The sequence below is a fragment of the Diadema antillarum genome, unplaced genomic scaffold (assembly GCF_040938485.1).
Source record: "Diadema antillarum isolate AM-2024a unplaced genomic scaffold, OU_Dant_1.0 seq00000290_RagTag, whole genome shotgun sequence".
NCBI lineage: Eukaryota > Metazoa > Echinodermata > Echinoidea > Diadematoida > Diadematidae > Diadema > Diadema antillarum.
In genome coordinates this window covers 737,559-758,712 of record NW_027271316.1, presented here as the reverse complement: position 1 = coordinate 758,712, position 21,154 = coordinate 737,559, and the positions used below count along the sequence as shown (strand labels likewise).

The 21,154-nt window shown below is 37.2% G+C and overlaps 1 protein-coding gene across 1 annotated transcript; it reads right to left on the bottom strand.

Moving 5' to 3' along the window:
- Positions 1-773: 773 nt before the first annotated feature.
- LOC139730085 (uncharacterized) lies at positions 774-20,398 on the bottom strand. Its single transcript, XM_071640994.1, has 5 exons — positions 20,395-20,398; positions 19,131-19,358; positions 18,162-18,269; positions 17,970-18,094; positions 774-1,400 (listed from the first exon to the last, which is right to left on the bottom strand). Exons 1-5 carry the CDS (start codon positions 20,396-20,398, stop codon positions 774-776), a joined length of 1,092 nt encoding a protein of 363 aa, XP_071497095.1.
- Positions 20,399-21,154: the final 756 nt, after the last annotated feature.

Here is a 21,154-nt window from a genome sequence, read left to right as displayed (position 1 = left end):
CCCATTATGATATTTTCTTTCCTCTCATTTGATATGGTATTTAAAGCTTGGATATTTTCTACAAAATTTTCAACTGTCTGCTGAGGAGGTTTGTACATCACTCCAACAATATAATTTTTTATCTTATCATATACCTCAATAAAAATACTTTCAACGACATCATTGCATATATCTAAATCTGTTCTTCTTTTGAATTTGATATTGTTTTGAATAAAAATTCCAGCTCCTCCTCCTCTTTTTCCCTGTCTAGCATTACCAACAAAAGTATACTGTGGGAGAGAAATAAGCTCTTCCTCACCATCTCTCAACCATGTTTCAGTTACTCCTATGATTGACATAGGCATATTTAACATTTCTAACACAGTGACAAAAATTATCAAAATTGCGTTTTAAACTACGACAATTGAAATGAAACAAAGATAACATATTTGAATTCTCAGTTGATTTAACATAATCACAAAATTCGCTGGGAGTATGATAAGCATTATGAAGAGCAACTTCATTATCAAAATCAGATATATGTGAGTCATATTGTTGAATGTTTCTGTTACAAAGAAAACAATTATCACAATTTATGTTAGAATTTTGCCTGTTACACAAAACACAAACACAAGAAATCAACATTTAATATTCAAACCAGGATATGTATACATAAAACAAAAAAACCTTTAGTTCAATATAAAAAGGTAAGTTGTACACCAGGTAATGATCAAATATGAAATATAATGAGTGTTTCTGAATCACATTACAATATTTGTGATGGGGTTATGGATTTACAGTCTTTGCAAGTCAGTAACTGAATGTATCCTCTTTTTCACAGTGCCCCTATTCGTCGCTTTGAGCAGCACCAGGATCCTTCCGTCCGTCGACCAAGCTGCGATCACATTGCTGTTTGTTTTGACTAACTCATTTGCTTTTTGTAGCAGATTCCTGTTTGTTGCTGTCAGGTCCTCCTCGATGCCAATATGCTTCCCTTTCAGTCGCTTCCTGTTCCTGATGACAAGATGGCGAACACGGTAGGTAGCAAACTTGACAATGATTGGTCTAGGGGGCTTTGTCTTCTCTCCTCTCTTGACAGGACGTGGAGGACAAATGCGATGGGACCTGTCGATGTCCTCAGGCTTCAACTTCACATTCAGCTCTTTGCTGGCTAGGTCGAGCATCACTTCATCGGTGTCTTCATGATCCGACTCGGGAATGCCGTACAGCCACAAGCAGTTCCTGCGCGAGTATTGCTCTGCATCGTTCAAGGTGCGCTGCAGATTGGTGATTTCGTCTTTGTTACATTCCTGTTCTTTCTGCATCGAAGATATGATGGTGGCTTTTGTCTTGATCTCATTTTCAAGGTCCATGACTCTACTCTCTGTCTGTTCGAATTGGTAGCGGAGAGTTTGCAACTCCTTATGAAACACAGTGTGGAATCTTTTCACATTATTTAGATAAAAACATAAAAACATGAATTCTGTACTTAGCATATGAAACAGAACATTAACTCTCTATGTGCCACGTTCGCAAGTCGGACTCAGTCGACGGCGTGCCAACATCACATATTCTGCTCAACAAACAAAGCCGCCAAAACCGATCGATAAATCGCTAATCCCGCGGTACAATCAAAGCGTTTCTCGCGCTTATGTTCCTCTCACATACGGCTTGCATTCTATGTGGTGAATGACTATCAAGCGGTGTTCCCAACTAGATTTTGAATGTACACTTTACGTTTCTGTCACTATTTTATGTGCAAAAGTCATTCCTTTACAGTAATGTAGCAACTGGTAATTCAAAAGAAAAAATTGAAAATAGAATTGTTATACATTGTATACGGAAGCAAAGGTTGGCATTCCTCTTTAACTTTGCTCCCTATTATGTCCAGCTTAACAGAAATTTGTAGAAGTTATACAGATTGGAAAAATAGAATTCTTTCTCTAAGCATGACTATGTCCGTGTCTCAGAATAACGTGGTACACAGGGGGTTTCCACCATGGCACATAAAGAGTTAATTATTAATTAATCTGTGAAAACCAGGCTGCAGTGTAAAATCATCGTCACACTTCCAATTCGAGGGTTTTTCCCATAGTTGACTATGTGAACACATCATGAACATACTGTGAAACACCATTCTTTCAAGCAGATATAGGTTGCTCTACCAATATTGTATTGCAGGAAAATCTTTCGAACATAACGAGCGGACCCTTTGTAAATCAGTTAGACTAACCGCGGATAGTATTAGCACATGTGTAATCTTATCAGCACACGTGTCGAATTCGCATTTAATCTAAAGACATAAAAAGACGGACTACTAGTAATGGGTTCAAACAGTAACCTGGTGCAAACTTTGGTGAAATATTAGAGATGTTTGTATTCAAACAGTGAGAAATCTAAATTTCGAATGGAAAAATATATTTGGTTAAATCTCACTATACGCAACCTCATTGTTCAGCGTGTGCGTCATCACCTGGTAGGTCCTACGGAGTGTATGGGGGTGGAATGGGGGGGGGGGGGGTGTCAGAGGGGGATATCTTCCGCACCACGGATTTTTTTTTTTCGCTTTAAAATATCTGCTCCACGTCTTTTGTGGAATACTCGGAAACTTGCACACATAGGTGCCTACTCGTACACCTCCACGAAACAGACGGGTACAGAATACGAAGTAACACATTCATTATGAGATCTGGGCCCCGTTGCTAGAAACTTAAATTGCGTTTAAACGCAACTTCACATCCAACGCAAATATCGCCCGCAAATTGCATTTGATTCTTGCGTTCAGTTGCTAGAAGAGACTTGCATTTGATTGCAATTTGCGTTTGATTCCCGTTAATTATTCAGATGTAAATGGTGTATGCATCGCAACAGGGGACGGGGTAAGTATATAATCTAAAATAAGTAAATGTGTGTCAAATACCTTGAATAGTGAAGATTTACAGAATGCTACTTTATGATTAGAATGGCTAGGATACCTCAATATGGACAATTTTTTTTTAGTTCAATTTGAAGGAATGAACTAACGTTCATGCCGACTTCAATCCTAGAAAAGCACATACTGCGATATGATGTTAAAATCAATAAGTGGGACTATGAGATCATCTAAAGCTGTGAGGAGTTCATTTAAATAGCTAGGAGTTTTTGCGATCGCTTATATCGGAGCGTGTATAGTTTACATTGTGAATAATTCCTGACAATTGTGAAGTACGAGATCTTTATTACATGAGTTCGATCGTAAAATACTGCACTGCAGTGGGGAAGAAAATATCTAATTATGATAGCAAGTGTATGCTTTCAATTTCGCAGGGTTGTTATCGCAAGATCGGCTACATGCGGCATTATTTTTTGTTGTAGCTATAGCTACAGGTAAAACGTACAAAGGCATGAATACGTACGTGTATGCTATCTTTGTTATCCGACGATCAAGGGGTGGGGGTGCTTTAGCTTCCGAACTGCAGATAATGTAGGCTTAGGGCTAGCTTAAAATTGATGAAAACTAACCATCATATACATTTCTGCAGTGTTTTAGGGATTTATTTTACTTTGCACAATTAGATAACGCTTTGTTGAACACATTACTGGTGATAACAATGCATTTTTTTTTTTTTGCTACAACGTAGGTAATGTTACTGGCCATTTTGAATGCAACACAACTTTGCATTTGATCTGAACCAAACGCAGAATTGCTTTTGATTTTGTCATGCACCAACAGAATACCCGTCAGCACCGACATAACATCTGTCATACACCGACAAAACATTCTTGGATCAGCACCGAATGAATACAGCTGTTCACGCCATGTTTGCCAACTCCAACTCTCATGTCCCGGATGGACACTTTTATTCCACCCCACCCTGGTTTCACCAAGGCACATCACGGTTCTCCGTCACAATTTGAAAGGACTTGCGTTTAAACGCAAGTTCTTTCAGTAACAGACTTGCGTTTTGTAATAAACGCAACTTCGCGTTTATACGCAAGTTCTTTCAGCAACAGACTTGCGTTTTAACGCAAAGTTGCATGAGATTTGGAGAACTTGCATTTGATTTTTGGAGTTGCGTTTAAACGCAAAGTTGCTAGCAACGGGGCCCTGATTTGACCTGGATATACTTTCAAAATTGTAACAAAGTACCCTACGAGGTGTCACAACTTAGTCCAAGAGCGGTGGAAGTCGTTACAGGATTTTACGTTTTCAATTCTGTGATATAGTTGTGTTATTCATGTTTGCTGGACTTTATTAGTTTATTACTAAATTATTCTCACAGAGAAAGTGAAACAAATGTCTCTGTTTGTTTGCTCAATAAACCTCAAATTGTAGAATTTGTAACAACTGGACCCGGTTTCCCCAATCATAGGACCAACAGACTGTATATATGACAGGGAATGTAAGAAAAACTGATTAACAGTACATAATATTGTGTATGTCGGCTGGTAAGTCATCCAGTTTAATATTAAGGACTGCTACTGCAATAGTTCATGATGTATTTAAAGTGTATGAAAAACTGATCACCCGCTCTCAACAGCATAATTGAAGGGGTCAGTACAATATAGTGCTAACCCACGCAATAGTCATTTTGAGATAATCGGTGTTGAATGTTTGGAAAGTCCACACATTGTACATTAATAAAATATGAATGCATGCATTTTTACCATCTTATTGGTTGAATTCAAATATGATATTTTCACGGACGTTAGAGTGAAGGATAAGGATCATGAAAAAGCATGTAAATCAGTTTAAATAACTGTGTGGGTTAGCACTATAATGCACCGACCCCTTCAATTATAATATCGATGTTGGCTGGTAAGTCATCCAGTTTAATATGTAGAAATGCTACTGTAATAGTTCATAATGCATTTGAAAGTACATGTGTTTTGTCAATATTATTATCATATTACTAATCCCCGCTGTGTGTCTACGTACTTGTGTCAGTACCACTGTCATTCCTTTGTCTGATAATCGCTCAAAATCATTGATTGATTCAGAGATTACGATGATGTTTTACCTTGCCGGTCAATCAATAACAGGAGAAATATGGTCCAATGGCCTCGAAAAACCTGCAAGCATAATAAATGACGGAACAATCATACACAGAAAAAGCAAACAAACAAGCAAACAAAGAACAAAACACACACAAACAAAAAACATATGTATAGCCACTTACTAATCCTTATCTATTATTATGCAAAGTATATTGATAAACACTACGTAATATAAACCTGATATATCCCACATGACCTGTTTCCAATTTGATGAGTTTGAACGTTCTATGTTCTATGCAATTCAGCAGTTCGAACCTTTCATTTTCTTCTTTCGAATTGATTGATTAATCACTATAGACTCTAAAATTACCAAAGACATAATGATTAATCAGGGAAGAGTAAACTACTATGATGGGAAAATTTGGTATATTCATAAATGTATATACTCGAGCTTCGCTGTGAATTGTTGATACGTGTCGTCACTTTCCGAAACTTCCCGTATGTTTTCAATGGAAGTCGAATTTTAAAGCCTTGTCGCATTCACATTATCACTCCTCTGTCAAAAGTGTTAGAGCAACTGCTTTATAATGTGTAACATGTGGTTACTTGTTCTCATTTCATTGTATTTGAGGAGAATCTTCTATACCCCGAGTATTAATAGGTATTAAAAGCCATGCAAGTGACCGTGCATCTCAAAACGAACATAAAGTCGCACACACTGATTTTGCGTGAGGACCGAAAATAAGTGAAATGGGTCAACCTTGCCGAACTTGATTTTTTTCATGTTTTCTGAAAGAGCGGGTCTTCTTTTACATTATGCTAAAATTTGGTATCATAAAACGGGCAGGAAAGTGTGTTTTTTCTAGCAGTTTATCTCGAACATTTTTGGTAGAATAGTGTGATAAGTTGTGTCTTTAGAATCCCTTTTTCATTTCTGAAAAACCTTGTCCACACTCTTCACTTTCAACTCTAATAACTTTTGAAAGGATAGTGCTACTGATTTGAAAGATGGGATTGATTATGGACAAAATGTGTTAATGAGGCATGCTTAATTTCAGTTTAATCTGATAATCTCTTCATTGTTGTTACTCTGGTGGTTTACTTCCTGTTTTTTGTCCCATTCATCGCACAGCCAGCACGGTTTGGTAAAGATTAAGCGCTTGAACAGACACTGCACTTCAGAGCCTATTTTCTCAGTTCACACTTTTCCTGAGTTTGTGCTTTCTTTCCAATATTTAGATAGGTTAGGAGAGTCCATTTGATTTGAGTTATACACCATTTTAAAGCTTAAAGTCTGCTCTTTCAGAATATGGTCTTAACTAAAAATTCATGTCTGGCGACTTTTTGTTTGTTTTGAGGTGCAGGGTCACATATATATGTAATATATATATATATATATATATATATATATATATATATGTTATACATATATATATATATATATATATATATATATATATATATTATTTTGTACCCATGGTCCTTATCCTGTTCTTCACAACAGGCTTTGTTGGGACCTATACTCAACAAGCTTTGCGTTTTAGAAGGTTCCATCGTATTTCTCTATGGCATTCTTTTACTTTGATTAAAAATGTCCCATCGACCGCTTTGTACTATGTTGTATTATATATATATATATATATATATATATATATATATATATATAATATATATATATATATATATATATATATATATATATAATACAACCAAGCTGGACATTATGTATTATCACATTATGTTATATTTTATGCATTGTCCATCGAGAACTACTAAAATAAAATTGAAATTGAAATTGAAATCGAATCTGCTTTTCAAGAACTTATTCCCGGATCATTTTATGAGTACAACCTTTTAATGTTGCCCTGAACTTTCAAAGGTAATTCCACAGTAAACAGCTATCAAGTGTGTCAAAGGACACTGAAGGATAACCGTATATGGAATCTCTTCCATCTATAGTTATTATGTATGCAGCGTCTTTCAAAGTAAAGGAATGGTGCAGTTTTGCTTGAGATATGGATTCACTTTTTAACTTTTTTTCTGGCTTATTCATTGAAAATCACTTACATGAAGTATTAAGGAGTATACAATTCTAAAAGGAATTAAAAGTTTATTTGATCAAAATTTGTTATGGAATAGTTGAGATGTCAAAAGCAAAGAAATCCTAAAAAAAGGTGGCACCCACTTTTCATTAGGACCACTTTATGCATATATATCTTTGGTGTTTTTTTTTCTTCTTCTGCCATTTCAAACCCAATTTTCACCAAATAAACTTTTATTTCCTCTTTTGTGTTATTCATATATCGTGTAAAGGGATTCTAATTACCCCGCAAAAAGTAAAAATTGAACTCCCATCTCTAGTAAAAAAAGAAAAAGAAATGCCACCCTTATAATGTTAAACTTCGTTCTGATCTCACGGTAGTTCTTATACTATTCGCACTCACTTTACAGAACCTAAATTGTGGAATGATTAGGATGGCAAAATAATCCAATCTCAGTCTCTTAATTCATCTATGCATAAACTTAAAGTAGTTTCTCTGAATATACTCTACGGTCTCTAGCTATTTCTTTGTTCATACTTTGTATTTCTGTCATTGTTTCTAACACGTCAAGTGCCTCGCTCGAGATTTCTTCTATCTTCTGGACTAATTTCTTTGTACATACTTTCTGTTTCTGTCATTGCACACTGTATCTGACTTGTACCTCGCTTTGGTGATTACGCGACTCTATTGAAGTGTTTTGTCGCGGACATTTTTTTTTCTCTCTTTTTATATTTTTTATATTCCTCGACGTCTATTTTTCCCTAATTCATAAAATTTAATTGTCATTCCTTTCAGTTATGAATATGAAGTAAGAATTTATCTCACATCAGCATCTGGGAATCTACACCCTATACAGAAGCAATGCTTTTATGCAGATTCCTCATAATTTATTTCACATGTTGAATTGTCTTCATTGCCTTATTTGACAATTCACCCTTGCATTGTTTATTGGTTATGTAATTGTTTATTTGTTGAAACGTGGGATATGGAACAATAAAAACAGACAAAAAACCAACAATGTGTTCCCGAGCATTTCGCTTGGTCCGTCTTTTCCTGATCCGAAAAGGGGACCCAGATTTTCGAAAATTCCAGTAGGTAGTTATTACATCTAGTGGATTTTTTATTACCACGTAACGAGTGACGTAGGACTATATTTCACCTACCTTATACATGCTTTACTTTCACCTAAAGCTTTCCAGACAGAAGAGTTGCAAGTGAAGTGTTAGTCGAGTAGTTTAAGGGCTACCGACGTACAAGGCAATTTTGTCTTCTTTTTTATGTCAGCACACTCCTCACCGTTGGCAGGTTTCTTTATTTCTTTCTTCCTTTGTTTAGTCACACACGCAAAAATCACAAAGAGAATGCGAGAAAACATTCAGTTCGAAGTAGGTAAATACGTTGCTGTATACTCTTTAATAGTCCCTGATCCAGTGCAATATCCAACGTTGCTTTGAGGGAAATGAAAACAAAAAACAAAAAGAAAGTCAAGAAAGCAAAACTGCACGACGGCATCTGCGACACCAATAGAAAAACAAACAATGGTTGTTACTAAGCGAATGTCACGTTACGAGCTGTGGTAAATTAACCGGGGAAAAGAGACTCTCTTTGTTTTCCTTTTTTTTTTTTAGCTATTGCGCAATTAATGTTGTCATTCAAATATCATGAACGACCCTCACTTTAGCAACAAAGTGCTCTGCTATATACTCTTCCTATAGTCACGTTTCACAGCACGGCATTATTCCCTTACAGATTGAAAGCGGAAAAAAAAAGAATAGCGTAGAATTGTCAATGACAGCGGCCGCTCCTTGATTTTTATACATTTACATCAAATTCCAATCTTCCCTTGTTTTTAAAGACTATGTTTTTTCCCCGCAAAGGACATTGAACCTAGCAAACTCTCTTATTGCATCAGTTACGTAGAAAGTTTATGCCTTTTACTTGTTTTAGTCTCTACGTCGGCCTAATGGACAGGGATCAAAAGAAAAGTATTGAAAATAACGAAGCTCTGGTGGTAATAAAAGAATAAACCTACAAAACCTGAAAGTGTACGAGCACTAAGGCCAACCTTTTAAAAAGGACTGCTTCCCCCCACTTTCGACACTTCCCCACCCTCTCTCTCACTCTCTTTCCAAAAAAAAAAAAGAAGAAAAAATGTCTCATGAAAAGAGGCTGCCATCTAATTGATAACCCCTTATTACAGGAGCCTACATTTCACACACTTATCTAAAGCACAAAGAAAAACCGTCCTAGTGACTATACGCTTAATTATACATGATGATCGGCGCCATTTTTAAACACAGCACATTTTCAACGTATCACTCGAAAATATCCGTTGCTAACAATGTACTTGTACCCCTCTCCCAAAAAAGCTGTTGTTCTTGCTGTTGTTGTTTGCTGTTTTGATTCCTTTTTAAGCTATCGTGGCAATCCAGTTTTCGCCGACAATTTCCATAGCTGGCGGTGTGTAGCTGGTAGTGTGCTGGTGGTGTGTAGCGTTGATGTGGCTAGTGGATAAAACTATGGGCTGACAATTGTTAGATCTCTGGTCCATTGTGATGGGCCCTTGATCGAAGCGGTTGTGCCCCCAGACGAAAAAAAAATGTTTTTGTTTTCGACTGATTTTGATTCCTGATACTTCCGGTGACAATATCCAATGATTTTCGATCGATTTTGACTAAAACCAAAGCAATACGCTTGCGTCAAAGTTCAAATTCCGCGCGCGCTTCTATGTGCATATAAATGGTGAAAAAACATGTCTGTTTATTTCGCCATAGCTCTTGAGATGTCAACCAACCCTTTGTTTTATTTGCATATTACAAAAGCATATGAATTGCAAGTAACATTTCAAGTATCAATATTCAATGAAAACTCTCTGATGTCATCAGATCGTCATCTGAAATAAAGAAAATGGAATTAAATTTTGAGGTACTGTTTCTGACATTCAGTTATGTGTATCTCGGTCATTTTGCTCATCCCCCCCCCCCCCCCACCCCACACAAAAAATTGATTTGTTGTACTTTTAACAATTTTCTTTTGAGTCGGCAATAATTGTTTTGCAATTTGATGACAGTATCATATTTAAAACTTTAATTAAATGCGAAGTATCCAAATTTGCCAAGTTTACGTGTTATGTCTATGGGAGGTGATTTTTTCCATTCATGCATTGACTTGACAACGTTCTGGAACGTGTACCTCAATTGATTTGACTCCAATTTCTCTGAAACTTTAAGTATATTGTGACACTGAACCGCAGTATTCATGCATTTATGCTTTTTATTATTATTTTTTTTTCAAATGTCCTCATCATGTTGACAATTTTGTAGCTTAAACCTAAAAATGAGAATGGAATCTGGATGAAGCGATTTCTGACTTTATATCTATGCAACTGTAGGGTCCTATCCTGATTCAACCGGGTGCTGTTCGTTATTCCGAAGGTTGGTTATTCCGAAGGTTCGTCAATCTGAAACACACAAATTTCCTGTACCTAAATGTTCGTTGATCCGAAAATGAAAAAGGGTTCGTCAATCCGAACATTTGTGGCGTTATTCCTCGGTTCGTTATTCCGAAGGATCGTTAATCCGAAAATGAAATAGGGTTCGCTAGTCTGAAGGTTCATTGACCCGAAGTGACATAGGGTCCGTAACAAACCTTCGGAATAACGAGCTTTGTTTAATTTTCGGATTAACATCCTTCGGAATAGTGAACTTTATTTCATTTTCGGTTCAATGAAGCTTCGGAATAACAAACCTGATCACATTTTTGGATTAACGAACCTTCGGAATAGCGAATCTTCGGAATACCGAACCTTCAAAATAACAAACCTTCGGACTAAAGAACCCTCGGAATAACGAACCTTCGAAATAACGAACTGTAACCGATTCAACCAACCCATTGCTGAAAACTGCATAGCGCCACCAGTCGTTACAAGGAAGTACATTGGGCCGAAAGCATAAAACAAGCAATTGCTAATTGCTTGTAAGTAATTGCTTCAAGCAAATGCACAAGCTCATCTAGAAAATGGTCTAGCTCACGCAATAGCTTAAATCCATATGCCTAACCTTTTGCTTGTGCCTATACCTTTTGCGTGTCCTCCTTAAGCAAGTGCTTGCGTTTTCAAGAAAAGGGACGTCACGCCTTTGCGAACACAAGAACAAAGGTGGGTGTGACAGCATGTATTAGAAAGGGCGTGTGTGTGCGGAAATATATCCCGACATAGCAAAGGAGCCATGAAATGACACTTATAAATGTACACACTGACGCAAACACACATCTACACACACTCACACGTACTGGCTAATTCCCATCACTGCTTATAGTAGCGCGGATCTGCCAGGTCGTACGTGGAAGTCAGACATCTTACCTGTTTTTCTTCACAGTTTTGAGTGCTGACCACTGGACATTCCCTTTGTTGAAACAAAAAGTTTCTTGCACTACTTAGGATTAATTTCTAGTTGATTTTTACCACACCTTTTATGAATGTGAAAATGATACTGAGAAGGGAACGTGCCAGTTAAGGAAAAGTTCAAGCTCATTTCACAGAGCTTGGAAAATCGTAAGAAATTGATAGAAACAGTAAGAGCAAGCAAAAGGTATGTTTTATGGACACGTTTTTAAGCGAATGCTTGGTCTCCAAGCAATTGCTTGTGCTTGCTAGCAAAAGCTTCTACTCGCAAGAAATTGCTTGTTTTTTATGCATACGGATTCAAGTAAAAGGCTAGCACAAGCAATCGTTATCGTTTATGCATCCGGCCCAGTGTATTGCCGTCTAGCAATACAATGCATTTTCACTCAAGGAGTGATTAAAGGTAAAGACGTAAAATCAGCTTAGTGTACGTGTTGTATCTATAGGGGGTGATTTTTTTTTTGTCCTTAAACCATGCATTGACTTGACAGCGTTCTGGCAGCTGTATCTCATTTCATTATGCTCTATTTTATTTGAATCTCACCTATACGTTGCACTTTTAAAACATCCGAGTAAGAACTGACCCGGAACTGGGTCCGTTGGGGTCATACACCGTTCCGGGTCAAAAATGACTTGGAATTTGGTTATGAAGACCCCGAATGGGGTCACCCCGACCCAATTCATGACTGTGAATGGGTCATATGTGACCCCATTCCTTGTCATTTCGGCCCCGGAACGGTGTATGACCCCAACGGACCCAGTTCCGGGTCAGTTCTGACTCGGATGTTTTAAGAGTGCATAACTCAGACAACAAATCCTTGTAATTTGGCATTGAAACACCGATCAGACATTCTAATCAGGGCAACAATTTCAATATCAAACTGAATTTGTAAATCATCATCAAAACACCTTAAAAAGGAATGGATTGGCGGCCATTTTGTTTACCCAAATTAGATGCTCTTAGACTCAAAAATCCGCTTGGGAACCGGAATTTTGGATTCAGTGTACTTGAATTGTACAAAATAGACCGGTTCCCAACTTTTACTAAAAATGCCTCTGACATTCATATTTTCCCAAAATCCCACTAGACTATTGATACACATTGTGGGGTACGATTGTATAAAGAAAATATATGAAAATAATGTCAAATCGAATGCAGATTGTACGATAAGGAACGAGACAAATTTGGTTTAAAGAATATACGTACAACATTGTATGAAATTAGATGTACAGAAAACTATTTTCATAAGCGGAGCTTGATTAGGGAGGCTTTGTCAGCAGCTGAAGACAAAATCATGAAAATAGTCATAGATGTATATCATTTTCAATAAGCATTCCTTGCAAGATTCTATTGGCAAGCTTGTGCTGGTTGTTTTTTTTTTTCGTTTTTTTTTTCATTTTCCATCGGACAGGATGGCTGGATAGCCCATAATCAGCTATACCAGCTGGGCTTCTGACGGGTTCTGTTGTATGTACCTATTGGATGGACCACTTCACTGGGTTATGCACCCCGCGGTATGTGTACGAATATTCTTCTTTGAACCAGGGGCATGTTGAAATCTAATGCAGGTGAATATGTATTATTTTCAACCAAAGAAAACGAAGATTTTACATATAAATCACCACTTTCTGCTTGCCTGTTTTCAGTTGCTCTTCATTAGTTAAAATTTGAGCATGATCAGATAAGAGGACACTGCAGACCTCTCGAAACTGACCTATAGTTTGGGAATTTTTAAAAGTCTTCATGACAACTATAATGCCACAGTGTATGAATATTCACTTTTGAACTTAGCGCATATTGGATTGTAATGCAGGTGAATTTGTATTCTTTTCCAGTAAATTAACTGAACATTTTTCACGCAGCACTTCATCATGTAAATTGCAACTTTCTGTTTGGCTATTTTGCACAAAATAAAAATTCTAAAAGATTGTTTTCGTTTCAAAGATTATTCCATGTTTTGTGAAGTGCATGTTTCATGTAAAGGTCACAGCACTGACTATTGCAATGACTATAGTGGTATAACATTGAACTGTTGTATGCAGCGGGGAAGTATACAGCGCGCTATGCGTTAAGTATATCGGTCGAGTCGCCTCACGGCAGGTTGATATGTTTCTAATAAAGTGCATAACAACAAGGACAACAACATCATTAATTTAAGAATACCTGCGTATAACTATACAGTGGAAACTCAGTATAACGAGATCCTTGGGACCGAGACAATTTGTTCTTTATATCAGATATTTTGTTTTATCGGTTTAGTCGATGAACAATACAGTGCATAGGAAATACATTCATTGGGACCAGAGATATCAGTTTGTTATATCAGGTATTTTGATATATTATATCTATTTATAACGAGTTTCCACTGTACAAACATGGAAACAGTCTGATATAGGCTACATTGTAACGCGATTTCAGACGGGGATCGAAAGGGTCGGTAGTTGAGCTTAATTCCCCCGATACATAAGTCAGGAAATTATAGTACGGCAAAGGAATAGAAACAAACAGACGGTCTTCATTTAGATGCGTTTGTGTTTTTATTACGCGTGTGTTTCATATTGAGGTAAACGTCACACTGTACATTACAATAGCGTCACATATACATCAAATGTGACCGTGCATCACAAAACAAACAAAAAGTCGCACCCCCTGATTTTATACGATGACTCACGAAAAGGTGAAGCAGGTCAGTCAAGTCAATCTTTACTTTTTCATTTTATCTGAAAGAGCTATTTTTCTTCTAGACCTACGTTATCCTTAAGTGTGGGATCATGAAATGAATTGGAAAGTGTGTTTTTAGCTGTGTTTCTACAACCCGTTTTTGTAGAGTAGTGTGATCAGGTATGTCTTATAGTGGTCCCTTTTCATATCCCTTGCTCACTCTTCACTTTCAACTCGAATAACTTTTGAAAGGATAATGCTACTGCTTTGGAAGGTGGCAATGATCATGGACAGAATGTGTAAATACAGTATGCTCAATTTAAGTTTAATAATTCCTTCATTGTTGTTGCTCATATGGTTTATATCCCGTTTTTGTCCCATTCATACCATAGCTAGCAAAGCTGTGTAAAGATTAAGCGCTTGAATAGATCCTGTACTTCAGAGCCTCTTTACTCTGTTCACACTTTCCAGAGTGTGTGCTTTCTTTCCATTGTTTAGGTAGGCTAGGAAAGTCCATTTGAATTGAGTTGTACATCATTTTAAAGCTTAGAGTCTGCTCTTTTAGAATCTGCCCTTAACTAGAATTCCATGTCTGGCGACTTTTTGTTGGTTTTGTGGTGCAGGGTCACAAATTATATCATGTTTCACTATCCGTATCTGAAGCGTTGACATTTTTCGTAAGAAGCGCGATTCAGCAACTTGAATGAAATGATATCATGTCAATTCGATATTGAAATTAGCTAGCAGGCCTGCCAGTATTAGTGTTACAAATAATTATAATGTGTTGTTATAACTTTCACTTTAATAATAATATTAATAATAATAATGATAATAATAATAGTAATAATTCTTATTGTTATTATTACTGCTACTACTACTACTACTACTACTACTACTATCATTGTTATTATTATTATTTTGAGTTAAGTTTTGTTTGCAGGTCAGTTGAAGTCAGGTTGGTCTATACTGTCCGCTCTATCTTATTCACTTCTTTTTCGCTCTGTACATATGAACTGCCTGACGTTTAGGCTTACTAGTTCTGGAGAGCATGTGCACATCTTTGATTTTAAAACTTTGAAACTTGTGCATTGTAATTTAGTAACTATTTATCCGGAGTGAAATAAGGGAATATAAGCGGGGATGCACACTCCGCTATAACAGCCGTATGAACAAAGTAGATAAGAGGCAACGACAATAATGTGTATAGTGAAGTGACGAGTGTGAAATCACACGTCATGGCATTACACACAGCGTTTAAATGAAGTTCGCTATTTCAAAATGAAATACCGATTCTATTCTTTTTAAGGGGGTCAATGTTTTTACTTGTTTCTTTTACTTTACATGACAACCAAACATTTTCGTAATGAAATCATGACGAAGAGAAGGTATAACATTCAGACAAAGATGGTAAACGTTTTTTTTTTATACTATACAATGATAATGACAGAACCTATTGTTATTCTGTACATCTAGATTGGAATTACTGGTAATTCCGCACAATTATATACAACACTCATTATACGCTGAGAGCTATCTCAAGAAATTTTCCACAGTATCAATTATATCATTGCCCATTTTGCTCAACCTGCTAATCTAAAATTCTAAACGATAAGCCACATAATCAATACCATTATTCGTTACCGTATATTGTCGAGTTGCTGCATATAATCACACACATCGTCGGCGGACAATCGAATCGTCGTATCACAGATATTAGGCGTAAAGTCAATGCGCCCCGATACGACAGATTGTTTGACCGCGTACACAAATGCTTGCAGTCATCCGAACCGTTGTATCGGGAAGAGGCCGGCATAAATATTACTTCGCGCATCTATGAGGACATGTTACCATTAGAACAAAATGAAAACATTCTAAAGAAGTGATAATTACAACAAAATGACATGAAATTAGAAACTAAGAGTTTCACAATATGCATAACGGAATGTCCTTCACCAAAATCATTGAAAATGTCAAAATCAAAAATTTGACCGAAAATCGGATGATACGATGGTTTTGATGACCGCCAACGAAATGGCGCTCATATTAATCCTTGATTTGGGTTCTTCATTTCGTAGATGTTTTGGATCAAACCTGTTCTATGCAAGGTTAATCTATATCTTTGAGGACCTGATTTTTAATTTAAATTTTCTCGATCTTTGACGTTCCGGGGGAAACAGTAAAATGTCTATATTTTAGTTTAATTATTTAAAACAATTTTCCAAAAATTTTGTTTTGACTACAACACTTATTGTTGAGCATGTTTTACCTGACCTGAATTCTGATGACAACTGAAGCTCCCCAGTATATGATAAAAACAAAAGGTAACTGCTACTAGATTTAGAAAGGACTTTGCAGTGAACAGGATGTAACAAGCCTGACACGTGACAATACCATTCTTAAGTTCAAAACTCGTTGTAGAAACAGACAACATTGACAAAATACACATAGAAAATTGGATAGAAAGTCATCATGCTTTCATAGTCCTCTCATTCGTTGGTAGTATACAAGAACATCATAAGTCTAAAGGTAAATAATATGCATAAACGCGTTAAATGCAAGTACATCATAATTACTGTCGATAATAAAGCAAGAGTGATTTTTAAAGAAGATGATTACTAAAAGGGAAGTTTTGCAAAAATTAAAGGGACGCAGTCCTCACGAAATAAAAAAAAAATATGTTGTTGTTGGTACCTCCAATGAACTACTTTCATCAAAAACAAACTTTCAAATCACCAAATAAGCTCGTACATTTCGGTTAAAAAAAGTGTGACTCTGCAAATGAGCAAGTCTTGGCGGAGAGTCATACGTCATCGATGCACAACTCTTTCCAGCGGTGTTCTGCTCGTCATCCCTAGTTATTTATAAATACATCTCTACTGTTTATTTTTATATTAATTGTATATATAAATAAGCTTGAAATATTTTGTTTGAAATAATAAAACCACATATTGTCACATTTTATGAAATGGTTTTCTGAGGCACGGCTGTCTACTTGAGAGTAGGGCATCAATGACGTTGCACCTTTTGGCAGGCTCTTACACGATCGCTTGCAGGAATTATTTTTTTAAAAATCGCGTACGGAGACAATTTTTGATGTCCACGCGTATAAATTGGTGAAAGGTTATATTTCTTACTCTTAATTATCAGTACAGTGAAAATCTCAGGACTGCTTCCCTTTAATGAAGTATTCATACATTGAGAGAGGGATATTTAGATGGCACCACTTTAATTGACATATCACTTATTGTGACCAAAATCAGTGTTTGTTTGTCGTTATTGTTTTTTCAGCAAGAGCATAATCTGTTTGATGGAGATGTGAAAATCCATTCGTATATTTTTCATTTTACTTTCGTTCTTCCTTCAATCATCTTTTGTCTGTGCACTGAGTCTGCTCTAAGTACATCTTAGGCTTCAACATTAAATGAATATTTTGCGATTTCTTTTAAGAGAACCAGAGGTAATAAGCAGTTCTGCTGTCACTAAAGGAGTTGTATCTCCCTTTCTTACTATTGATCTACTTTTCTTTTGTTCCCCGAAGGGTGCAAGACACAGGAAAGGTACAAAATAGTGGAAAAACACACAGGAAAAATTGAATGCAGTAGACAAGAAGTTTCAATGTTTGCAGGAGACCGACCGAAGGAGGTGAATTACCTCCCTGAGGAGACAGAATCTGACATATCATCACAATGTGGGTAGGGGGTGCACGGCAGTAGACCAACTCCCACGAGTCATGCAGCCCGCAAGTCATATGGCCCATCAGTCGATTACAGCCCGCGAGTTAATACAGCCCATTAGCTGACCATGAGTTATGCAGCCCACGAGTTCGAGCAAACAAGACCCACGAGACAGATAAGCCCCGCGTTGTAATTCAGAACTCGTGGGTTCCTGAGTGTCAAAATGCATGGACCTTATTGCCTGGCGTGGAACTCATGGGCTGCGTGACTCGTGGGCCGTATGACTCCTGGAAATCTCTTCCAATGTCGACCTCGTAAGCTAGGTAACTCGTGGGTGTCAATCTCGTGGGATGACGCCCTTGGATGGAGGGGGAAGGGGATGGTCACTGCCACGAAGTATACACCTCAATAAAGGTCCTCCCCACATATGAAACCCCTGAGTTGTTGACCATGAGAGTCAATAAACTCCACATCTTCCCCGGATGGAGCGGTCTTCACCGCCAGAACTCTCACACCAGGATCCAGCAGAAAATCTGCGAGCAAAACGATGCAGTGAAGAAAGAAGAGATTGATGTAATTTTGGGTGACACCCTTGAATGTCTTAATTGCCAAAGCTGAGAACCAAGTCACTGTTATGAAGTCTCAAGTAAAAAGGAAACACCTCCGTAGAGAGTTGTTTCGCCTTGATTTGATTTTTAGGCAAGTATATCAAAATTATTACGAATTGAAACATCATGAAGAAAGGAATGCAGTATGGAACCTTACATCACGGTAACAACATGAGTCAATATATTTTTCTTAAAAATGATACCGAAGTTTAAAGGGGATGGCTTGTAACTGATCTGTGGGAATCAGTGGGAATGGTGAGGGATGATTGTTCCAATCCTTGTGGGAGTCATTTAAGAGTACATTATATATCTAGGCCTACTGTTGTGTTGATAATCATAATGCATGCTGAAACATAAACATCGGAACAGCCGAAGTGACTTGCACACTTTATAGTATAGGTAAAGAGTACGATTATGGGTTACAGTGCATGATATAAAGGATAAGATGATTTTCCTCGTTTTTATTGTTTTCTGCAGAATAACCTCACAATGGACATTATTGTGAAAGAGTATCATCACTACTAATTAAAGCCTCTTTTTCATGTTAATGTCAAAATGTCACAGCTATATTTTCTCCAGATACCTTTCTAGATCTTCGATTAATCATTGAAAAATAACTGGATTTGTTGCACATATAATGATTCCACTTCTATTGATTACCTTGACAACGGTATACACGCGCTTAGGCATTTGCCATGCATTGATAATCTGGTATCATGCATTCAAAATCATGTAGGCACTAATCGCATAATGATAAGTAAGAGTAATGAAAGGCTAAATGCTTACTCGGAAGTTCTTCCCCGTAGAGTGACGTCAGAAGATGCCTTTTATTCGGGTCAGCTGTGGAGCACATCCAGTCTCCGATGTCCTTGCGATCCTCCCAGCTCCACGAGGTTTGATTGGCTTGCCAGCAGCAGGTACAATCCAGCCATATTTCGTCGAAGCCGCACGTGCGGCTGACAATCGCGAGCAGATCGAGAAGGTAGGTTCTGTTTAGCGGCAAGGGGATTGTTCCTCCGGAGAAAGATGTGCAATAGGAATTAGCTCTCCACCATCTCTTGAGTTCGCAAGGAGCATGAGGAAATGCTGCCGGAGGGTTGGAATCGGGCGTATAAAAATGACGACAAGATAAGACTTTATAGTCAAAATCAACACAATTCGCGATGCAAAGCTGTGCATTGGTCATTTTGAGCAAGGTTTTTGGAATTTGAATCGCCATCACTAGTCATATCAAACAAAAAAAAAATCGGAAAAAACATGATTTTTAGCTATTGAGGTATACGGGGAGCAGTAGAGAATGTTCGTCCCTGAATCTCATTGTTTTCATTGCTCGTCTGATCAGAAAATATAAACTTAAAGGACGAATTCACCTTCATAGACATGTGGGTCGAGTGAATGCAGCAATATTAGTAAAACACATCAGTGAGAGTTTGAAGAAAATCCAACAATCCGTTCAAAAGTTATGAATTTCTAAAGTTTCTGCTCAGTCATGGCTGGATGAGAAGACTACTATAGCTTGTGATGTCACATGAGTACAACGGTATAAAGAATGTATAAAGAAAATTCACCTTATTTTCACTTTTCTCGCATAACAAAAGAACACTCGACTTCTCTCTTTCAGAAGGCAAGGGGAATAATTTTTCCCTTAACATACATCAGTAACAAGTCCAAGAAATGTGCACTTTATTCAAAAAGTAAAATTTTGTGAAATTCTCTTTTTATTTTCCTTATATAGTTGTACGCATGTGACAGCACACACTGAGTGGTCTTCTCATCCAGCAGTAATTGCGCAGATACTAAAAAAAATTCAGAACGGATTGTCGGATTTTCCTCAAACTTTCACTGATGTGTTCTACTAATATTGTTGCATTCACTCAATCCACATGTACATGAAGGTCAACTTGTCCTTTAATACAAACTAACATAAGATCGCCGGTCTAGCAATCCTGAGGTCTCGGGTTTGATTCCCGATGAAAAATCCTATTTTCTTTGCTCAATGTTCATAAACATACTATTATATATGCTGCAAGCATATCCATTAATGAGTTACCCATTTTTATTTAAACAGCCTCTTCATTGCAAACATTTAAGAAACGTGGACGCCAACATCAGTCTTTTATTTGATGTGAACTTTTTGCACTAGCTATGCATTATTCAGATATCTACTTTCTCCGCTCGTTCTTTCTGAAATATAATACGTAATATATGCATACATATATACAGTATACATACATAAACATAAGAATATAATATTGTGGTCAGTTTTCATTTATTAAAAACATGTAAATTCATACATTCATGACTAACATATACCTTTTTGACATTCAATTCCAGTTTTGGACGGTGAAGCGCAGTGACACTGATACCCGTCCAGAGTCTCGCTACACGTCTGTCCATAAGGACAAGGGTTGGACATGCAAGCTGCAAAGGAGAGTAGATAGTTGAAAGGTCACATGAGGGCGATCATCCGCCAAACATACGCACGCACACACAAAAACTCACAAACACGTGGAAAGCACTGGCTCACACGATTTACTATTAACCTAAAATGACATGAAGTCATGTTTTTGGACAGCGGAAGTGCAATTCGTGTAGTTATAAATATATGTGACCGTGCACCACAAAACACACAAAAAGTCGCATCCCTTTATTTTACGTGAGGACTCAAAACAGGTGAAATGGGTCAGCTTTGTCAATCTTGAGTTTTCATATTTTCTGAAAGAGCTATCTTACTTCTGCATTATTCTTTAGTTTGGGATCATAACACGAATGGGAAAGTGTGTTTTCAGCAGTTTTTCTACAACCCCCTT

Excerpts from the sequence above, each read along its gene's own strand:
- LOC139730085 (XM_071640994.1), bottom strand. Across the intron at positions 18,095-18,161 it reads ACAACTCAGGGGTTTCATAT|GGCGTCATCCCACGAGATTG; the intron begins GTGGGGAGGACC and ends CCTCCATCCAAG. Across the intron at positions 1,401-17,969 it reads GTTCCACGCCAGGCAATAAG|GAGTTGCAAACTCTCCGCTA; the intron begins GTCCATGCATTT and ends GTGTTTCATAAG.